Source organism: Podarcis vaucheri, assembly GCF_965113315.1.
Source record: "Podarcis vaucheri genome assembly, chromosome: 3".
NCBI lineage: Eukaryota > Metazoa > Chordata > Lepidosauria > Squamata > Lacertidae > Podarcis > Podarcis vaucheri.
In genome coordinates this window covers 85,179,029-85,202,581 of record NC_138761.1, presented here as the reverse complement: position 1 = coordinate 85,202,581, position 23,553 = coordinate 85,179,029, and the positions used below count along the sequence as shown (strand labels likewise).

Genomic DNA, 23,553 nt, shown 5'->3' with positions numbered 1-23,553 from the left:
GGAGAGGGAGGGGGAAAGCAGAAAATCTTGCACTAACAGGACCTGTTAGTTGAAGCCTCCTAGATGCTGATGAGCACATCGGTACACAGCCAACATGTGTACAGAGTCAGTCTGAAGGGGTCCCTACCAGTGGCGTAGCGTGGGGGGTGCAGGGGGGGCCAGCCACACCGGGCGCAACATCTGGGGGGGTGCGCTTGCACTCTCAGCTCTCTGCCCCTACCTGGCTCGCTCACTCACTCTCTCTCACTGCAGTGCTGGCTGTGCGAATCTGATCCGAGCCGTCGGGTCGCTGTCCACTGTGTGTGTGGGGGGGGTGCCAGGCGTGCGGGGAGGAGAGAGAGCGAGGGACTATCTGGGGGAGGGGCAGTGCAGCAGCCACCCAGCGCAGCGCTGAGCGCGGGAGAGAACCACACCAGACCAGATCAGGCAGCAGCAAGAAGAAGCTGGCAGCGGTGGCAGGTTAGGGGTTAGGGGGCGCAAATTACTTGCCTTGCCCCGGGTTAGGGGGCGCAAATTACTTGCCTTGCCCCGGGTGCTGACAACCCACGCTACGCCACTGGTCCCTACACATGTGTGGATGTCCACATAGAGGACTCCCTCCCTGGAAGAAGAATCTCTGCTGAGCAGGAATTGAGTCCCTGAGGGAACCACCCACCCATCCACACATAGTCCGATGATGATTGTGCATCACCCGGGTACATGGCTAACCTATGTGTCAGCATTTGCCAAAGAGCCCATTTGCATAGACGTGCTGAATTTTAGGGAGATATGGCTTCATTATTTATACTTGGATTATATTTTTGTGTTTCTAAAGGCAGGTTTTAGTGTTGTTATTTTTTTCTAACATCAAACTCTTCCCTCCCCACCCAAAAAATTCTTGCTTTTGCGGAAAGATGCAGCTATCTAAAACCCGAATGAATACATCACACTATGATTTGCATGAAATCTATTTACAAAACATGCTAGCCACAATGCAAGCTGCTCATAATAAATGTTAAAATCGCACTCAAATAAACAGTTTATTTTGTTGCAGCTTTTACTAACATCTCCTGTGGATTTCAATAGCGTATACATTTATTGATAAACAGATCGTAAGAAGATTGTATCCAACATTAGTCCTACTTTGAGTAGACACAGTGAAATTAATGGACTTGACCAACTTATTTTGGGTCAATGGGTCTACTCTGTCAATGGGTCTACTCTGAGCAAAATGCAGTTGGCTCCAATCCGTAGTTTGTGTTGATCTCAGACATGCTCCAAGAACCAGAATTAAGGAAGAACAGACATTCTAGTTTTTGACAAGACCAGTTTGTAGTTCATCTGGTTTTTTTTCTATTTGGTTTTGCGAAAGCATACTATTGCACATCATTTCCGTAAGAAAGACAGAGGTTAAAAATGGAATAAACTAGATCATCATAGCTAATCCTACTTACAGATGACTACTGTAATGACTCTGAGCATAGCATGGTACTGTAATGTGTTTCTTATTGAATTTCAATATTTACATGCAGCCACTGGGAGAGATCATCAGGAGGTTTGGGCTGGGTGTTCATCAGTATGCGGATGATACCCAGCTCTACCTCTCTTTTAAATCAGAACCAGTGAAGGCGGTGAAGGTCCTGTGTGAGTGTCTGGAGGTGGTTGGAGGATGGATGGCAGCTAACAGATTGAGGTTGAATCCTGACAAGACAGAAGTACTGTTTTTGGGGGACAGGAGGCGGGCAGGTGTGGAGAATTCCCTGGTCCTGAATGGGGTAACTGTGCCCCTGAAGGACCAGGTACACAGCCTGGAAGTCATTTTGGACTCACAGCTGTCCATAGAGGCACAGGTCAAATCTGTATCCAGGGCAGCTGTTTACCAGCTCCATCTGGTACGTAGGCTGAGACCCTATCTGCCTGCAGACTGTCTTGCCAGAGTGGTGCATGCTCTGGTTATCTCCCGCTTGGACTACTGCAATGCGCTCTATGTGGGGCTACCTTTGAAGGTGACCTGGAAACTACAACTAATCCAGAACGCGGCAGCTAGACTGGTGACTGGGAGCGGCCGCCGAGACCATATAACACCGGTCTTGAAAGACCTACATTGGCTCCCAGTACGTTTCCAAGCACAAGTCAAAGTGTCGGTGCTGACCTTTAAAGCCCTAAACGGCCTCGGTCCAGTATATCTGAAGGAGCGTCTCCTCCCCCATCGTTCTGCCTGGACACTGAGGTCCAGCTCCGAGGGCCTTCTGGCGGTTCCCTCACTGCGAGAGGCCAAGTTACAGGAAACCAGGCAGAGGGCCTTCTCGGTAGTGGCGCCCGCCCTGTGGAACGCCCTTCCAGCAGATGTCAAAGCGATAAACAACTAGCTGACATTCAGAAGACATCTGAAGGCAGCCCTGTTCAGGGAAGTTTTTGATATGTGACATTTTAGTGTATTTTTCATCTTTGTTGGAAGCCGCCCAGAGTGGCTGGGGAAACCCAGCCAGATGGGCGGGGTACAAATAAATAATAATAATAATAATAATAATAATAATAATAATAATAATTATTATTATTATTATTATTATTATTATTATTATTATTATTATTATTATTGCAACTACTGGTAAACCAGTCCCAGGGATGCTTTGTCATCAATTGCAGCTACCTGAAGCAGTTTATTCATTCAATATGCATGGTCTATGGATAATGGGGCTACATTCAGCATTATAACATCTGCTCTTATTCATGCCACCAAGTGTGTTTGCAATCCTGCAAATGGTTGCTGTTGATGTGTGATACTGTTCATGCATGTGTAGCCAGTAGACCACTTCATAAAAATGAGTCACAGCATGCAAAGGCACTGGTTCATTTGGAGGAATGAAGCCTTGCTAGAATAAATAAACTAAAATGCTTGAGATAAGCAATGGAGTCTCACATTATTCACCACCCCTTTAGTATCCTTTGCAAAAATGACATTCGTTTATCCTTTGAATTAACTGCTGCGCCATACAGTGTGGCAAATCAAGGACAATCTCCCCATCACATGTAACTGCTCAGTTACTAGAAACCTGCCACACACACAAACCAGCTGCATTTCTGCGTTTTGTGGAGACAAGAAAGCAAGTATAGACTCAGCAACACTCCATTGCTCTGAAATAGGTAAGTTTTAGCTACCTGAAAATCAGAAACATTTTTTGCTTATGATTTCTGACAAGCAAATTTACAAAGATGATTTATATCTCAAAACAACTCTGGAAAATCTATTTCCTGATGTTTGTATTTGACATACCATATATTCAAAATATTGTTTCGTGCAATCAGCCAGTATCAAATCTCCCCCTACCCCGCCAAATTGTAACATGCCAAAATCCAAGCTGGGGAATGCAAGCCCAACATGCATTAACTTAGCTGTCTACGCAGGACGTTTGATTTAAGAAAAGTACAAGATTAAAGGCCAGTTGGAAAGTGCTATTGGCATATCTCGGCTCCATCTTTCCCTTCCCCCACCACTGGAAAGGAGAAAGTGATGAGATGAGTTTCAGTAGAAATGACATCTATGGATGCAGTGCTAGATTTTTTTTTTAAGTTTTAAAAATAAAGTCTTTGAAATAGTTATGACTAAATGTTGAAATGCTTACGGAGATTTCTGTGGGCCCCATGACAATTACCTGCTTTGTGTACAAGGTTAAGACAAACCATGGTTTAGCATGAACAGGGAAAACATGCAGGTACATGGAGTGTTCCTCCTCAGTCCTGCTGCTACTGTACTTTCTAGGGTCAAGCCATGATTTGGTTTTGCGTCACGTCCAAACCTGGGCTTGCCTCACCCAACAAACCACAACAAAGCATGTGTCCGGGTTTGGCCATAATGCTAAGCCAAACCATGACTTAGTGTTGGATAGTGCAGCAGCAGCAGCAGCAGGACCAAGGGAGAAAAGCACTGCAGCTGCAGTTTCTACTCTGGGAACCTGAACATTTTACTTTGCATTATGTATGTACTGGGTGTGGATGTCTTTCAAAATGTTGCTGGTACCTATTAAAGATGTCTAGAAAAGGATACTGTAATCACCCCCAAAATGCACCATGATGACACAGCTCTACTTTCCCTTTACATTTGCAGGTGAGGCATTGTCTTGCCTTGGCAATGGACTGGATGATGATGAAGAAGAGTTTGGATTTGATATCCCGCCTTTCACTCCCCTTCAGGAGTCTCAAAGCGGCTAACAATCTCCTTTCCCTTCCTCCCCCACAACAAACACTCTGTGAGGTGAGTGGGGCTGAGAGACTTCAGAGAAGTGTGACTGGCCCAAGGTCACCCAGCAGCTGCATGTGGAGGAGCGGAGACGCGAACCCGGTTACCCAGATTACGAGACTACCGCTCTTAACCACTACACCACACTGGATATGAGCCAATGAACTGAAACTTAATCCAGATAAGACAGAGGCAGATGACTATTAGAGGGTGGTTCCCTCAACCAGATGGGTGGGGTGTGGCCTACTCTGGATGGGATTATACTTTCTCAGAAGGAGCAGGAACATAGCTTGCGGGTACTCCTGGATCAATTATTGCAGCTTCAGGCTCAAGTGGCCTTGGTTCTGCTGAGTCTTTTCCCCCAGTGCTTTCAACTTGTGGCCCAGTCGTGCCCCTATTTGGACAGAGACTATTTGGATTACTGAAATGTGTCACACAGGGGGCTGCATACTGTTTGGAAACTGCAGCTGGTCCAAAATTCAGCAGCCTGATTGCTGACAGCCCAAATATATAAACACTCATTCTGGCGCAGCTGCACTGGCTACCAATTAGTTTCTGGGCTCAATTTCTGGTTTTGACCTATAAAGCCTCAGGACCCCAATGACCTCAAGGACTGCCTCACCTCACACAAACTGACCTTGACCCTGTGGTCATCATGTGAGCCTTTCTCCACGCAGCTCCTCCATGGGAGGTGCAGAGGGTGGCAATACGAGAACAAGCCTTTTCAGTGGTGCCTCTCCACTTGTGGAATGCTCTACCCAGGGAGGCTTGCCATCTTTATCTATGTTTAGGTACCAGGCAGAAACCTTTTTTAGCCCTGGATTTTGGCCCCTCTTTTGAGGGGTTTCAGGTCTATCTGATCTCTGTTAATGTGGCCTGTCTTTTTTACTTGTATAGATGTGTTTTAAAACTTTTATTTGTTGGGTTTATATTTTTTTGTAAGTTATTTCAAGTCACTTTTGTGATAAAAGAGACTAACGAACAGATAAACATGATTTTAATTAAACCAGATCTGCCACATAGTCAAGCATGCCAGGATCTGTATCTTATTGTGGTGCAATTTGCATTGTCATCAGTGCCAACAAGTGCTTTGTTTACAAGCTCCGCAGGATTTGGGTTTCCAGCAGAAATATCCTGGTGGAATTGCACCATAGGATTAGTGTATGTTCTCATGGATATGAATCTACAATACACAAAGACCTAGGAGACTGTGGTATGCAAAAAAATCAAACCAAATGAAATCAAAGTCAAAAGCCACACCACCCTGGAAGACAATATTCTCAGTACGACTGGCAAAGTCAATTATGTTGTCTGAAATAGGTGTTTTCCCCCTCCACCTGGATGATGACAGAACACCACCCCATGCTGAAATCCCATTAGATTATAAAAAGGACAAAAGATCTGCAAACATCTTTTACTTTTTATTTCTATACATTAAGGGAATAATCCAGACAAGGTTGAGCACATGCAAGTCCCATTGATTTCAATGAAAAAGTTAAGCCCATGCTTAATTCTCCCCCAATAAAATCAACAGCCCTTTAGCGTATCATGTCCCAAGATGTTTGTTGCCTGCAGGAGCAGCTGGCGGGGTTGAGCTGCATTGCGTACTTGGCTTCCCAACATGGAGTTCGCTGCCAGTAACAGAGGCAGTTGAGTAACAGTTGAGGTTGTGGGGAGTTCAGCAGGTTGTTGGTACTGGAGCCAACCCACTACTTGTGCTACTGTGCCTGCTGAAAACCAAGCTACCTGCAGTCACCCCCTCCCTATTAACAGCAGTGACCCCCACATTCAGAAGCCAGGTGAGCAAGGTCACCCCACCCTACTCTGCCAGCTGCCTACAACAACACCCACCTTTCGGCTCCATTTTGAAAAGCACAAAAGAAACAACCCTAATCAGAGAAGCTACTTGATGGTCCCAGACCAGTTAAGATTTAAGAGATCTGCTGTGTATTTCCACAGTGTCATCCTTAACAGGTTTATTCAGAAGTAAGTCTCACTGTGTTCCATGGGCCTACACCCTAGTTAGGGCTGCAGCCCACGTCAGTATTTTCATACCCAGTTTGGGTTACTTTGGGAGACCAGCCTGCCAAATTAACCTGTAAAGATGATCTGTGTCCAGACATTTATAACCTTTCCAATTATACTTTTGGATTGCTTTGGGAGTGTTTTGGGCAAAACCAATAAGCCAGAGACATAGTAAATATTAGGAAATACGGGGGGGTTTGTTCTCCTATCGTTTTTACAGACAATACAAGATGGGTAAAAGTAAAAACAGAATGTCCTGCGAGCTTCTGTCTCAACTAAATAGCTTTATTTTCATGATATAAAATACATTACTAGAGAGAAATCTCTTTCTCATAAATATATGAGGATGGCTCTGGTATTCAGAGCAGAGAAATCTAACGACCTCCTCAGTTCTAGTTCCAGATGTGCCTCAAACTCAATCCAAGCTGGAGCAAACCATGACTTCTCTCCACATCCATTTCCAGGGCTGTGCAAATGGAGGATCCTTACTGTACTTTCTTCACAGTTGTGCAATAAAATGTATCCAGTCCATAGTGGAGTCGAACTTGAGGTACTCTGACAATAAGCGTTAGAGGCAAGCCATAATGGTGCAGCAGAAGGAATGATGAGCAGAACAGCCATGGAAATTAGACTTAGAGAAGCTGATATGGAAGGGATGGAATCTTAACCAGCCAATATTGCTCTTGCAGTGACATGACTGCAAGAAGGATCAATTACGAGTCTATTTGTACAGTACCTGTAAAAAGATCATGAGCCCGCAAGTATTACAGTACTAGAGGCAAGACCACCTTGTGAGTAAACAGTTCACAACAATATTATCTACAGTGCATTTGCTCATGACATTTAAGCACTTGGGCCCCAATTTAACTAAATTTAATCATGACTTAAGTCCCGCTGAACCCAATGGAACAAGCTGGTCGTGGCTAACTTGAGTTCTATTGCTGGGTGGAGGCTTTCAGCTACAAGACTCTATGCTGATGAATTTCTCCTCTTTATATTTAACATGCCCAGTACTAAATAAGTAGGCCATTAGCAAAATAAAAACTTGAGTTCTGTCCTCCCCTCTACCACAATATAACATCCAACCATTTTAAGCATTAGCACCATGGGTTTCATGCAACTGGAGACAACAAACAATAGTTTCATGACATCTTAGAAACAAGGATTGTCTTAGACTTAGACCATGGTTTGTCATTTGTTTCAGATACAGACCTTTCAAATATGTCCTCTTCATTAATGAGAAAATACATTTTAAAAAATAATAATGAAATACATTTTCCTAATTAGAATAGAACAAAATTTATATTGGCAGACTCTGTATTTCAAAAATTAGTATTTAATGTTAGGTGTTACTTTCAAAAAATGAAGAGGTAGGTGCATTTCCACACAAGAGAAGTTGTAACAGATATAGTGGACAAATTAGGGTAACATGTAGTTTAAGAGACTATAAAACAAAACTATGATAAAAGAGGGCAAGAATAAATCCATGTCCTAATTAGGGAATGATTTGGTCTTAAAACAAATGATAGGTTCAGAAAGATTTATACAATATTCGTATTTTCAAAGAAATGTCTGCTCCAACAAGTCAACTGTACCCTTGGTTAATTGTAGTATTAACCATTGGATTGACAGGATATGCTTCAGCAATTCTTTCTTACATTACCAACACCAGCAGTCTAAAAGTTTACATAGAGATCATGAGAGTCTTAATAATTACATAATTACAATAGAATTTTTTAAGTTGAAGGGTTGTTGTTAAAACGATCTTCATAAATAATGTTTTCTATCTCTTCAATAACCTAAAGGTCAATTGGTATAGATAGGATAACGTTTCTTTCTCTTTTACAACCAATTTGGAGACTCCTCACTGCCAACAATGGTTAAGGCCTGGATCGAGTTACTCTCCTTTTGCTTTTTTCTGCTTTTTTCCATTTTCCACAACTAGACCATTTTCTGGTTTGCTTATACCATTTGCCACAACACCATTGGTAATCTTGCCATTCTTTACAGGCTGCTTGGGCATCTTGTATGTCCGATAGTAGAAGTTACCAAACAAGATAATGAAAGTGCTGGCATAGAAAATGACGCCCCAGTGCATCCATTTAGGAAAGGGACAATCAATATAAATAGACATGGCCGTGTGGCCAATTGTCACGTGGAACTGAATCTGAAAAGGTAGAAAAACAGAATGTCAAAGATCCTGATCAATAAGCTTCTGCTCAATTGCATTTTATAATGTTTTTTTTGGGGAAATCTGAATACTAGACAGATATTGAAAAGAATTAACAGGCAAATTGCAAAACTGAAGGTATACTTTTAAAAAATGATTCACCAACACGTCACAGAGAAATGATAATCGCTATTAGGTGGAAACGGAAAAAGAAGACATGTTTCTCCTATTCTGCTATTCATAATATTCATGACCAACTAGGCTTTACTGTACTTTTCGGAACTGTTCTGCAGTGTCTCTTCAAGCTCTGCTGAGTGACAACCACCACAATCCCTGGTCATTGCCCATGCTGCCTGATGGGAGATGGAACCCTGAAGCTGGAGAGCCACAGGTTCCCAATGCCTGATCTACAGCCATGTATTTCGGAGAAGGGGGTGGTGGTCCATAAATCATCTCCCCTAATCTGGGTTGTTCCTCTGCCAGCAATATGGAGGGATTAATCTGGTCTTTAAAATCCAGAAAAGACTTGCATAAGATAATAACATAAGAATAGCCTGCTGGATTAAGCCAATGGCCTAGCATCCTGCTCCCCCAGTGGCCAACTTTTCATGTGTAAGACAACTATTTCATGGAGCCAAACCCTTTGTGCACAGTGTTATCACTGGATTCAGTGTGAACAGATTTCGATGAATTACCGTGTACTTTCCATTCTACAGTTATTTCTAAGAAATTCTGCATGCAAATAGGTATGTAAGATACTGTTTTGGTTCATACTCATTACCTGGAGCTATTTCTACACATTTCATTTCATTGTATTCAATTCTATTCTTTCATCTGGCTAGAATACCAATCTCATTCTTGGTTGCTCTTTCATGTCTATGGTGTGATCTGAGTACAGAGCATCTTGCTTCAAGAGGTACATGGGGTGTGTGGATGCATGACATCCACCTAGCTTTAAAGTTCTAGCATTCAAGGTTCTAAGTATCCTAGGTAATAGGTGTTTTTTTTTGAAAAAAAATTACTTACCAGCTGCATTATGGTCAAGTATCGTTTCCACCAAAGGTACTTGTGAAATTTTGGGCCACAGGCAGCTAGTCCATAGTACATGTACATAATAACATGGATAAAAGCATTGATTTGTGCTCCAAAAAAAGCTGTCGAGAGGAAGAAACAAAGAACGATGTTATCTGAAAGTTGCAAGAGGTGTAACCTCATATTCTCCTTATTTCTATTATTCCCGTTACACATTAAAGTAAAAGCTTAGATAATTTGGTTTCATAGTACATTATAATAATTACAGCCTAGTATTCACAGTGGAAAGGTATTTTCTGTTCTAAATATAAACTATGGGAAACATTTGCAATATACATCATATATCAGCTCATGGGGGGCAACCTCAGTGGCCGACAGAGATCTGTTCTCCCTCCTTCCGTGTGAGTGCACCTGCACATAGGCAATAAGCTGAACCATCGTGGACAACACCCCATATTGACACTCAGTCCTCGCCTTTTACCCTTCTCCTCCATTTGCAGGCACTGTACCCAGTCTAGCAGAATGTCCAAATTCTTATTCTTAGTTGTATGACATCATAAATATACATGGGGCTTTATAGAGTATAATATAAACAGGAAAAGGCGGAGGTTCCTGTCTTGAGGATCTTACCATCTAAATTAGCCTCTGTTGCATTACAACCCTGCTCTGACCTTTTACTCCCTTGCATGACACCCTGTGGCTCGTCTTGAGCCACACATCACCTGTAGGTAATAAAATGAGTGTTCTGGGATGGGGGGGAGGTAAGGGCTGGTGTGTAAGCTGCAAAAGGTTGCCAAGTTCATTCAGTCATGCTTGCCAGGTCATAATGTGTCAGCAAAGCACCAATGTTGGATGCAGCTCCACTGCTGTAAGTTGTCCCCTCCCTTTTGGGTTCTCATACCAGTCTCAAAGTAGACCCAATGAAACCACTGGACTTAATTAATGTCAGTGAGTCCACTCTGAGGATGACTTATTCAGTTATCACCTGAAATATTTTAACCACAGTGTATTTGCGATGTGCTGACTGTTAAATAATACCAACTGTTTTAAAAATACAGGGGGCATAAACAGAAATCACTCTTATTAGTTTACAGTGAACTCAGTAAGGAATGATGCCCAGGGAAGTCTGCACAGGATTACAAACTGTTCTCAAAATTCCAATATAGTTGCAAAATCAAATTGCATACTCTGAAAAACAACAAAAACCAGAAAAAGCCCCAAACCAAAACTATTTTGCAAAGGGCATTTTTCTATCTGGATCCAGAAGGAAGAAGTCATTCCTGTGCTCTCCTAATTAATGATGGTTATCAAGCTGTATGACATGATTAGCATGAATATTCTTTGAAGAACTTATAATTTAAGAAAGGCAAAGCAAACCAAGGCCAGAACTACGGTATTACAGGAAATGAAGATGTTCCAAAGGAGTTGATGTGAATATAAGATGAGCAAAATGTCTGGGAAATAATTACAGGGTTCTGCATTGTGTGTTTGCAAACAATTTCTGTGTTTAGAGTATAATTTATAGCTGTTGCCTGCTATATATACTAGGCTTGCTAACAGACACACATACATATATATATATACTTATGCATATATAAAATGTAGTGAATCTGCTGATCATACTTTTCTGGAAGTAAATCCCATTGAAATGAACAGGACTTAATTCTGAATAAACATGAATAAGCTTGGGCCTTACATCCTTTAATCACCATGGAAATATTCTGGAATAAGCAAGGCAGAATAAAATAATCTCTTCTTTTTCATGGTTGCTGAATTTTAGATTGAGCAAGCCAGATGTATGTGTTGCTTCGCACAGCAAGTTTACTTAAATGCAAAAAAGAAGAATTTGCATGCAAAATCCGAATCATGCATTCATGCCCATGTGAAGTGTTTCCTAATTCCTAGTAGTGCAATCATATACTGTATTTTTCGCCCTATAGGACGCACTTTTTCCCCTCCAAAAATGAAGGGGAAATCTGGGTGCGTACTATGGGGCGAATGCAGGCTTTCGCTGAAGCTTGGAGAAGCTTGGAGTTCCCGCAGGGCTGTCTAGGCTGCGGGTAGCAGTTTGCCTCCCGCAGCGCCGGGCGCACTGGAAGCAGAGCGCCCAGCGCTTAGGGGACACATCCGCAGCCTAGGCAACTCTGTGGGAGTTCCCGCAGGGCTGTCTAGGCTGCGGATAGCAGCCTGCCGCCCGGCGCGATGGGCGTCCTGAAGCAGAGCGCCCCTCGCGCCAGGCAGAAATCCGCAGCATGGGGAGCCCTGCAGGAGTTCCCCGCAGGGCTCCCCACGCTGCGGATAGCAGCCTGCCGCCCAGCGCGCGGGGCACCCTGAAACAGAGCGCCCTGCGCGCCGGGCAGACATCGGCCAGCCCCACAAGCTCGGGGGACAGCAGGGAGGCGCAGCGCCGCCATCCTGCTGTTCCTCAACCTGGTTCGGTTTCCCCGACCTGGTTTTGGGGGGGAAATAAAGGGGAAAAAATTTCCCTTTATTTCCCCCCCAAAAAAACTAGGTGCGTCCTATGGGACGAAAAATACGGTACTTCTTTCCTCCCCCTCATTTCCCAGAGAAGGAAGGAATCTACCCTTTAACTTTAGCATTCCAGAATTGAAAGGACATTCCATTACTCCAGAAGGAAACAATATTTACAAGCTACTGTCAAAATGAATATTCGCTTCCAGGTAGAGTCCCCACTTTGTACTCCTTATTTGGGAAGATAAACAAGACTACTCACCTTGCCCTCCTGCAACCCATTTTATGCCAATCCACCACAAAGTAAACATAGTGTAATGGTGATAGACATGAAGAAAACTGATTTGGTTAAATTTTTTTCTTAGGATGAAGAATACTGTATCCAGATACTCAATTCCTTTTGATACGAAGTACCACCATAAAGCCCCAGCTATCTGTAATACAGAAAGAAGAGCGTAAGAATTCATATACCAATTTGGAGTTCAGATACACGGACCATGTAGCCCAGTGTCTGCCATTACATAGATCTCTAGAGCTGAAGTCACTTAACTGAGGTTCTCCAAATATTGTACTACAATTCTCATCAGCCCTCACCAGCACAGACAATTGGTCCCCAAAGGGATGCTGAAATTCAGTAACATCTGGAGGGCCAAAGATTCCCCACGTTTGTCTAGAATCTTGTTCACTACTACCTGATTCTTTGTTTAGAGTTTCTACAAGTTTATTTGTGGCTTCATTTCAAAGAGGTAAATAAAAAAGAAATCGTTTTTGTGCATTCTCTTTCTCTTAGGGGGGAAAAGGGCTTTTATAAACAAGATTGTGTTCTGTGAAGCCATTCATTGTGTGCTGTTCACTCCTTGAAATTAATAGACATTAATATATACACACCCCATCCAGCCCCCTCATCTCACAACAACAAAGATAAAACTGTAGCTTCAGAGACATGAATAGGACTTCAACTTACAAAACAAAACAAAACAAAACAGAAAAACCCTCTCAAAACGTATTGTAGTAATCTGACTATGAAAGAGCTAAATGTAGAACACAGTTTATTATTATGAGCTGGAACAAGACTCCAGTCAGTTTCTCCCCAGTTTCTCTAGAAAATAAACAGCCAATGTTGTTAATCTACAAATAAAGTGAATTTTATTCATACTGCAGTCTTTAGCTACTGCTGGAAGCAAGCCCTATTTAATTCAATGGGGCTTATTTCTGAGTAGACATGTATAAAATCATGCTGTTAAACGGTGTTCCTATAACAAACAGCTGAAGCCTTGACTGATATTAATGTATTAGGAAAATGGACTTTGAAAAGACAACCTTCTCCATATGCCCACCAAAATGGCTGCAGAGGGTGGGGCTCTTACGCAGATGGAGGCAAAAAGGAAGGAGAGGGAGGGGGAAATTGATTGTGAGAATGGATGCTTCATTTGACAATGGATTTCACCCTTTACATTTTGTTATTTATTTTATTTTAATTCTTTAGAAGCTGAGTGTACCACAGCTGCAGCACTGAAACCACAAGACACTAATGCAGATCTTTTAAAAAGGCCATTTTGTGACTCTTTTGCTTTTTTAATCTTTTAAAAATTCTTTTATGGCTATAAATAAATAGGTAAACAAAGGGCCCATGATTCCAGATTTCACTCCTCCCCAGTTTTATTTTTCAAAAGCAGCAAGCATGTCGTCTTGGAACAAGGCAACCTCCCTCTACAAAAGAAAATATTGTTACAGTTCACTTTGACTGTCCAAATAACCTGTGGCACACTTTTAATTTAACCCCTTTAGGGTAAAACACCTTAGATTTAAAGTACTCATAACAAAATAAATGCACACTTACAGGTGTTCTAAGTCTGTAAACTGTTAATGGCACAACCTTATGTATGTTTATTCAGAAGTAACTGCTACTGAGCTCAGTAAGGTTTCTTCCCAAATAAGTGTGCATAGGAATTGAGCTTAAAGCACTTAAACTGGGCTGGGGTGACCCTATACACTATGCATGAAGTTACATCCTTTGAGTATATTGGATTAATAGATTATTAATAGGACAAGCAACAGGATAGTAATTATAGTAGGTAACTCCTTCCTGGCTGTTCAGTCTTTCAACACTGCAATACTAATAATAGGTAGTTATTCTACTTGGTGACCGTTAGTTCTTTTGTTACAGGAAAAGTTTTTTGTAACGGTCCCTTATTTGATCTGTCTTACACATGAAGAAGGCTGCAGGATCTAGTCAAGATTCTATAATCTACCATGGAAACCCGATGGATCCATACCTTTATTTGTTTTTTAGAGCTCCACTCATCTTTACATTTAAAACAGCATTTTACAAATAATAGTGTATTACCACTCTGCCATTTTTTCAACTCGAAAGAGTGAAACAGTTTTTTCTTTTCTCCATATTTTGAACATTTCTTCCTTGGGCATTTCTAATTAACACTGAAGAACCAAAAAGACCAACTACTTTGGATAAGGTTTAGGAAGAAAGAACATGTCAAAGAAGCATTAAAGAGTTTAGCTAATTCTGCACTGGTGATCTGGCAAATCAGATGAAAGCACTTTTTGCTTTTGGTTGACTATATTTATCACATTCTGAATTCTTGCCTCTTTCCCTAGACACTTTTGATATCAATGGTCCTCAAAATTGAGTGGGATATAAATAAAACCAGTTTCCTTCCTTCCCTGCTTGTTGCCAGACTTGCTCTGAGTCTTATAAGGCAAACTATTTGGGATACATGCGGGTGTAATGGGAAAGGAGAGGGAAGATGAAGGGAGACTCCTACAGAGCTAGGAGTTCCCAGATATAAAGGTTATTCAAAAGTGGTTTTAAAATGCACATTGCTCAAGAAGTAGCATTGTTTGCCCTGAGCCAGATAGTCATGTATTTAACTCCCACATCAAAGCCTGTGCTAACACCCACTAATGATAGCTATAGTAGCTCTGAAGAGCGCTGCATGGATTAAGACACCACCTTTTGGGAGAAGATAAAAAACAGAATGCTACATTCATTTTCATTAACTGATCAAATAAAGTTGTGACACTTACAAAGAATATTCAAGATTCTTACTTAACATATATACAGCAAGTACTAAGGGTTGTTTCCAATGTTAGTCTTATTCAGAGTATACCCATTTAAATTGATAGGCATGACTACTAACATAGGTCCATTTATTTCAATGGGTCTACCTGGAGTATGACTTAGTTGCATACAACCCTAGGAACTTTAACATGCTGCTTCTCTTACAGGAACTTGAGTGACACAACCTGTGCTTGAAAGATGGATGTTTAGGAGACTTGCAACTTCTGGATAAAAGTTTGTAACTTTTATATTACAAACGTTTACTATTACTATATGATCCTAACTAACCTAAAAGGAATGATCAATGCTTCTCTTACCTACGAAAAGTACTATTGTGGGTGATTGTGCAGTCATTTCCAGAAATGCATACCTTTCCCTTCTCTGTTATGCGGAGTGCTTGCATTCAAAGTACATCTATATTAGGTTTGCCATATGTAAAAAAAACAACACCAGAAATGTACAGAAATTGGACGCTGGGGAAACTTTTTTAAATGTTAGAGATCTCCGGAATTTCCTGAACGTATGGCAACTCGGGTGTTTTCGGTTTTCTGGTTTTTTAAAAAAAAATCCAGGGGAGGTTGTGACCCAGCAGCAGTGGAAGTGATGAGAGCTCATTTCCCTTAGCCAGGGAGGGGGGGGGCAGAGTGAGGAGATGTGGGACAGAGGAAGGCGATGCAGAGGCCTAGCCGCCCCTAGCGTGTTGAAAAAGGGACCCTGTGCCAGGGGTGTCCCGCAGGTGGCTCAGTCGCAGCAGCAGAGGCCGTGAGAGAAGGTCTGCAGATGGGCACTCGGGAGCTGCTAGAATGGCCACCTCACCCAAGAGGGCTGAGGTGGCCATGTTGGTTTGGCTCACCAGCCAGGCACCTCCTTGTTTTGCCGGGGAGGATGCACCATCTCCTTCCAGCTGCAGCACCGTCAAGGCGGAGATGGGGGCCGGGCAGGTAATGGTGTGTGTGCGTGTGCAGGAAGCAGTTTAAATGAGACATGGATAGGCCTCGAAAGCGAGGGTAGCAAACTGTGTGGAAGAGGAACAAAACCGGCTGTGGTAAGTTCAAGGTTGGGGGGGGGGAGGTGGCAGTGCCTCACTACACATTTCTGAGGGTTGTTGGGGGCCTGAGCAGCTGGGTGGGGTATAGTAAAGGGGAAAGTAAGGTGAGGGGCTGTGTCAGAGAAAGGGGTGCATTGGGGCCTGGCCAAAGCTCAACAACTTTGGCCAAAAAGAAAAAGAACAACAATTTCGGTGGTGTCAGGAATTTTACTTTTTGAAATATGGCAAGCCTAATCTATATATCAAGGTGTATTTGATGGTGTGCACCACGTGGATGGCCAAATAGCTGCCCCTGTTGTTTTTTTACATAGCAATCTCCGCCCCTTCAATATACAATATAGCTGTGTTTTTAATTAGGTGACTTTGCTAAGGTAAATATGCTGGCTTCTTTGCATTAATTTTTTTCCCGCAGTCACTTCTGCTGTGGACTGAAGGTGCAATTATCACCACTGTAATATGCTTCAGAAACCTAACTCTGGAAATGTCAAGGGGACAAGTAGAATCCACATTATTTTTAATATGTATATAAGTTGAAAATATACTATTAAATCTGGAAACGTTTGCCCTTCTGGATCTGGAGTAAAAATGTGTGACAAGGTATAGACTAGACTCTCTTCAAGGGTATGTACATATCTTAAATAAAATTATAAACAAATACCACTTGGGTAGAAAACTTTAATTGCTATGGTCTGGGTTCACATGTCATCTAAACTATAATTTAAATAAACAATTTAATTTCATTTCCCCAAAGCAAACTATGAGCAGTAAATGAAGACCAAACCTTGGCTTCTGCGTATGATTTGTTTAAAGAAAAACAAACTGTGAGCCTGGGTTCAGAGAACATGGCAAGGCACACCATGGCTTTCTTCCCACCTGCAAAGTAACAGCAGAAGGAGAGGAGGAGCAAAGCACCCACCATTTCAGCAGCATGCGCCAACACACTAATGGTTCACATTAAACCATGGTTTATTTTAACTATGATTTAATGTGACATGTAAACCATGGCCATATGAGAAATCGCACTGTGTTTTAGCAGAAATGACTAAAATTTAAGTGCATTTAGGAACAGAGAATAACAATTCAATCAGAAGGATGTCCTGATTGGTTCAGGTAGGACTGCAGTCTTAATATCCTAGAGGAATTATCCAGAGAAAGTTAAGTGTGCCTAAGGCTGCCATTCATGCACCATGGGATTAATATCCATTGAGCACACTGAGCTTATTTCCAAATCAACTGATCAGGCCGCATGCCTGATGGGGATCAAAAGAACATTGTTAACTGCTTCAGTCATAAACCTATCAATCATTCTCTGTATTAGCAAACTCACTATGGTTTTGCTCTGACCAGAATGAAATGCCAAACCAAAACTGAAGAGCAGGTATTCCTAACTGTGGAAGAGTGATTAAAAAGAAATGAGATGCACAACATTCTATCTGCCTCTGTTGCATTCCATAAGGACTTTGCAGCTAGGAGACAGAAATGGTGAGTGAAATCAAACAGGCACTGTTCTCTAAAAGGGTCTTCATGATCTGTAGCATTTGGTTCCTTTGTTTGATAGTCAATAAGCTCAGGACTGTACAAAGTCTAGAACTCTGCCATTCAGATGCACAATTATTCTCCTGACATGGGAACGCAACTGACCACATACTTCCAAACTCCTTTTAATTTTCCAGCTCCAAATAATTTAAATTCCCCATGACTGCTTATGCCTAGATTTCCCACAGCTCTACAAATACACCTTGTGACCTTTCAGTCCAAGAACATTAAATAAATGCAGATTTTATTTTACTACCCCGTTGTAAGTCGTCTGCTTTACTTTTTTTTGTGGGGCTTTTTTTTTTGCTGAGATCCAAAGTGCAATAAAAACTGTAATTTAGCCAGCATTATACCTGAGGATATATGTAACTATTATTATCTCAGTTTTCATATGAGCAAGAGAAGAGGGGGCAGGGGAGATAAAGTATTTAGCAAGATTGCCCAAGGCCAGAGACGCAATCACTGAGACAGATGAGAACATACAGTTTTACATGTATTATGCTTTCTGCACTGTGGTAATAGGTTAAGAGCAGGCAAGTTGCATTGTTGGAAACAGCAGCAAAAAAAGTAGGACACAATTGTTGAATTGTGCTATAAACTTATAATAAAAGCTAGTTTGACAGACAGTAATGACATAATAACACATTCTAAAATGCCTAAAATGTTCTAAATATCAGAATTATTTCAGAAATGTGTTTAACTATTCCCCTGTCCCAGCAAGCATTGATACATGTAAAATCTAAGTCTGTTAAGACACCAGATGGCATAGAAAGATTACATTAACAACTACGATTAAAGGGTCAGTGAGAGGTCCCTGATCTTCATACCTTGCACATCAGAGTCAACTTCACGTTTGTGATAACTGATTTCACTGGGAGTTCTTTTAACAGTAGGTTTTTGCTTCCTTTGTTCTATGCCTGAGTAGTGCCAGCACTAGCCTTTTTTGAATGGGTACTACATAGCTTGTGGTGGGGTTTGCTGGGAGGTGGGGGACTAATGACAAGAAGGGGGGAAATAATAAAGTACAATCTACCAGTAAGCAGAATTTGCAGAGCACAACTTCTTTTGCATTGTTTCATTTTAAGGAAAAGAGCTACACTTTGATCTAGATGAACACAGAGCACTTTTGTGCACAGAGAAGCACAGTTTTAGTAACTCACCTGTGTAAACTGGCTTCCTCCATTTAAATGGTTGGGAAAGTGTTCTCCGAAAGGTGAGCTTGTGTGCACATAGGCCTGGTTTGCACTTAATGCTAAGCCAAACTATAGCTTAGTGTGAATAAGCAAGTGTGTTGGCACCCTTAGCAAATTGTAGCCATCAACCCTCCCTTGCTTCTGCTGTTGCTGCGGTACCATGAGCTAAGCCATGGTTTGGCTTAGCATTACATGAAATCACGGGCTTGCGGTTTGTCTTGCTCCAAACAAACCATCAGTAGCAACCAAGGCATGTTCTTAGCTAACTGAATGTAGTTTAGGGAAGATAAATCACAAGCCTAGGTTTGCGTCTATGGGTTGGTTCCCAGTGACAGGGAGGCACTGGCGGGAGTAAAGGAGGAGCGATGTGGGTATGTTTTTCTAACTGTGCACCAGCACACTTGCTTATTCAAGCTTAGCTTTAGCATTATGTGCAAACCAGGCAATGAAACATTGCTGGGTTGTGGCAGGGCATTACAATACCACCCTTAATTATAAGGCAGGATGCTGAACTTTTAGAGTCAGAATGCCACACGACACAAACGTTAAAGAAGGATGATTATTTCCTAGTCTTTGCTTCCTAGTTATTTCAATATTTGCAAAATTTTAGTTAGAAAAATTAATCACACTTAGTCAATATTAAAAAAACAAACACAACACAGAGATCTGTAATATACAAGTAATATAGTCCTTGATCCAAGCATACATCTTCCTTGATCCAAATATTTAGCACCATAGAACATGTCGCACCATCACCAATATTGTGAACATTCTGCCTGAAAAGATGACACACACATCAAAGCATCATAAGTTCCTCAGCCTACAGTGTTCACAGAAGTCTTTGCTGTGAAGACAGTTCCATTATTGGTCTACTACTCCCTAAAACCCTTTCTAAAGTGTGAGCAAGGTCCATGGGAGACTATTCAATGCTGCAGAGAGATTCTTCATTTTAATTCTTAATGAATGTTGCATAGCAGCAGAGGCTACTTGATTGCGCCTATAGTATTTCTCAAGGATAGCTATCTGTGCTTGAGTGTAGGTGTTTTTCTGAACTGAGGCCAAGTGGAAATTCTGCTTCTGTGTATGACATACTAGAATTAACAGGAGAGAGGAAACTTCTAGTCATTCGTTTGTTTCAGGGAGGGAACTAAATTATTGTTGCTAAATCCCATGATTTTATCAGTAGATTCACGTAATAGCAACTAGAATTAAGGTCCGTCAAAACATGCTGAAACAAAACTCAAATGTTGCCTCCCTAAATGTAATACAATGCAGTTGGTAGAAGCTGATACAGTTAATTTATAAATAACTAAGTACTGGAACTCCTCATTTTGAATCTGTTTTCCAGCTTTCAGTCTCTCATGGATTCACACAAATAACTGGAAATCAGTTTACAAGAGGCTATGTACAGAAATTATTTGTACATCTACATCAAAAACACAGCTTGCTGTTACTGCAGAATTTTGGTTATTATTTTTAAAGATCAGATTCACACTTGTGTTCTGTGACTTAGTATTAAAGCCAACTGGCTGCCTACAGTGGTTCAGGAGATTTTCACCACGGCAACACAAACCCAAAGAGGAGTTGAAAACATGAGATTAAAAATGCCTGAATTATCAGCATCTGATCTTAGGTGTGAAACAATATTTGCATTTGAAGCTTTATCTGAATCTGCATCCCTGGGAGAGCTTCTTATGGAGCAACCTAAAGCGTCTTTCATTTTCTATGGAGTAACCTGCAGCAGCATCTTCATATCGCAACCAGGACATAAAAATTGTATAGAAATAAATGGTAATTGGGGCCCATTAACTGGTAACCCAGAAACAGTCACCATGGGGTCACTGACGAGCATGAGCTGGCACTTACTAGCAAGGAAATGTGTTTCAGCTAGGAGTGTACAACTGTCAATGAAGACAACTTACTATGAAGTAGTCATATGATTTTTATCTATAGTAGGTGTTATGGGTGTGCAGAAGACTGTGATGATGCCTTAGCCAAAAGGGAAGGATTCTGGCCTTGTCCAAGGTGAAGTTGGATTTGTACAAGGTGCCCTGAACTGAAGCAGGGACCCTACAAAGTGCTACATGGAGCCTTGGCAATTTGTGCATCCAAAAAGCAAGTGTCTGCTAAATGCAAGAACGATAGCTAAGCTTAGCATATTTGCACTCACTGTTATAAGCAACTAAGAGCCACATACTACACCTGTACAGTCATACCTCGGGATAAGTACGCTTCAGGTTGAGCGTTTTCGAGTTGTGCTCCGCGGTGACCCGGAAGTAACGGAGTGCGTTACTTCTGGGTTTCGCCGCTTGCGCATGCGCAGACGGTCAAAATGCTGTCACGCGCATGCGCAGAAGCGGTGAAACACGACCTGTGCACGCGCAGATGCGTCTTACGTTGTGTTCGGGATGTGAACGGGGCTCCGGAATGGATCCCGTTCGCATCCCGAGGTACCACTGTAATTTGTCACCATCGTTAACATCATACACAACCACACCCCTACAGGTAATAATAATCCATTATTGTGTTTGATCATATGTGGTGCCAACAGTAACTCAGAAGGAGGGGTGGGGAAATGGGCAGAGGTGTTGGCAGCAGCACTGGATGTTTTCAGTTTTCCCCTTGCCAAACTCAAACACACCTTTATTCCTGCAGGCAACAGCAGAGTTACATAGCAGCTACAGGTTTCCAGGAGATGTTGGGGACTGAACCTGCGACCTTTTTCATGCAAAGCAGATGCTCGGCCACTGAGCTACGGCCCTTCCATAGTGGGAGCAGCAGCAGAGCCATAGTCTGAGACGAGTTTGAGTTAGCAGGGATCCAGCTATGATATCGACCTGCACTGCAAGAGCTGAGCAGGGGGAAGGTTCCTGGGCACTAAGCCACTACCAGCCTCATCCTGCACCAGCATCAGAGCCTCTTGCTCAGAGAAGAGGCAGAGAAGCCAGGCAGGAAGGGGAACAAGTGTGCAGAGAGAGCAAGCGAGAAATCTCCCTCTCAAGAAGCAGAAGCAACTACAAAGGATTTCGGGGTGGCGGAGGTATAGGTCTACAAGACTGAAGTTTTTCAATGCCAGCACTGAGACACTCAAACATACTGCTCAGTGTCCGACCAAGAGGCACTTATCAAAACCACTGAATTGGTGCCCCAAAACAAAAACACAGTGGAGAAAGCAAATCCCATTTAGTTCATCTGTGAAAGGTGCCTAGCTGTATTTGAGTTTACCCATTTGGGATTTCCCCCTCCTAAGGATTTTTTGGAGGATCAGCTAACCTCAGACCTAACTTGAGTTTGCTGAATCTTTCTTCTTGTATGTAACTTGTGCATTTTTGGCTTTGTCTCTACAAGCATGGGATGACTTGAATTGGAAATATAGAGAATGACAGATATGCTTAAGACATTGTATCACGATTTTAAGCAAAACAAACCAACAAACCATGAATTTTTGGGTGAAACGACATGTTAGCATGCTTAAGCCAGACACTGTTATTCCCATGGAAGAGTAGCTGTGAGAGGTCCAGTCATCAAGGCCCACATCCAGGGCTCCACTGAAAATTGTCCCCTGAGTTGCTATTTCTCTCTTCAAAGTCACTGTTTACAGATGTGGGATATTATTTTTGGTGGGAAACTGGCACAGGGCCCCAGTCTAGATTTACTGCACTTTTTGTGTAAAACGTAACATGGTCCTTTAAAAAGTAAGTGTTTTGTGACAGCTTTGTATCAGTAATAGTTTGTTCTCAACAGAAAAAGAACTAGTAGCAGAAAACTGGCACAGTATGCTAATCATTCAAAAGCTGAGTTATAAATGGCAGACTTCACAATGGACGTAAGTTACTACTCACCCTGACTTCATATTCATTATCTGAATAATCCACACTCTGACAGATATAGCTGTATCCTCGAGCTTTTGATGCCAAAAGTAGCTGAAAATGTTAAATTCACAAATTAATGTTTCATAGGCTTGTTAACGATTATTCATAAAAGCAATCACTTCTTTAATTTAAATATTTCTTTGCAAAATGGCACAAAGAGGGGTCACAGTGCCTTGTAAAAGGCCTGCAGTTTAACCATATGTTCCTTCTTATTGCGAAGGACAGATGCACATTTAAATCCCCTTCAATGCACATTTAAACCCCCTGATTCTTCCAAGGAATCCTGGGAATTATTAGTTCCCCCTCACAGAACTACAGCTCCCAGCCCCCTTAACAAACGAGAGTTCCCAGGGTTCTTTGGAGAAAGCCATGAGCTTTAAATGTGTGGTATGGATCTGCCCAAAGCCTCATCTCCAGTGTGATGTGGCAATTCGCTTCCAACTGAGGCCCTCACACACCTCGCCTTACAGCCTCCAGCAGCCTGTTTCTTCTCCATGTCCCTAGCATCCATATTGCTCAACAAAAGCAGGACGAGAGAGCTGCTCACAGGGCCTAGGCAAGCCTAGGCAGCTTAGTGTCCCAAGGTGAGGTGCAGACTTGCCTTTAAGTGACTGGTTTGTCAAGCTGATGCACTAGGCATGAGGGTGGCATTGCAGGTGTTAAGGATCATTCATACTGGAGTCTCATAAGAAGCTACTCCACCCCTTCTTCAGAAGGGCAGGGTTCTGGCCTGTGGCCTTTATGTGCAAATCGAAAAGGCAAATTAAAAAAATTAACTTCTCATTTCATAGCGTCCCTCATTCAGGCATCAAACCACAGTCAACTAACTCTAAGCCTGCAAAACAACAAAACAAACTATAAAATAAATAGAAATTCTGAAGACACCTTCTTCCATTATTGGCTAGCTATT

General features: G+C 42.0%; 1 protein-coding gene across 1 annotated transcript in view; it reads right to left on the bottom strand.

Moving 5' to 3' along the window:
- Positions 1 to 5,618: 5,618 nt before the first annotated feature.
- ELOVL4 (ELOVL fatty acid elongase 4) overlaps positions 5,619 to 23,553 on the bottom strand; it is a 47,701-nt gene continuing 29,766 nt past the window's right edge. Inside the window, exons 3-6 of the mRNA XM_082216975.1 lie at positions 22,614 to 22,694; positions 12,178 to 12,349; positions 9,438 to 9,565; positions 5,619 to 8,408 (exon numbers count right to left, since the gene is read on the bottom strand). Of these exons, the coding sequence (XP_082073101.1) occupies positions 8,139 to 8,408; positions 9,438 to 9,565; positions 12,178 to 12,349; positions 22,614 to 22,694 (651 nt within the window). The 3' untranslated portion in view covers positions 5,619 to 8,138. The remainder of the gene's footprint in view (positions 8,409 to 9,437; positions 9,566 to 12,177; positions 12,350 to 22,613; positions 22,695 to 23,553) is intronic.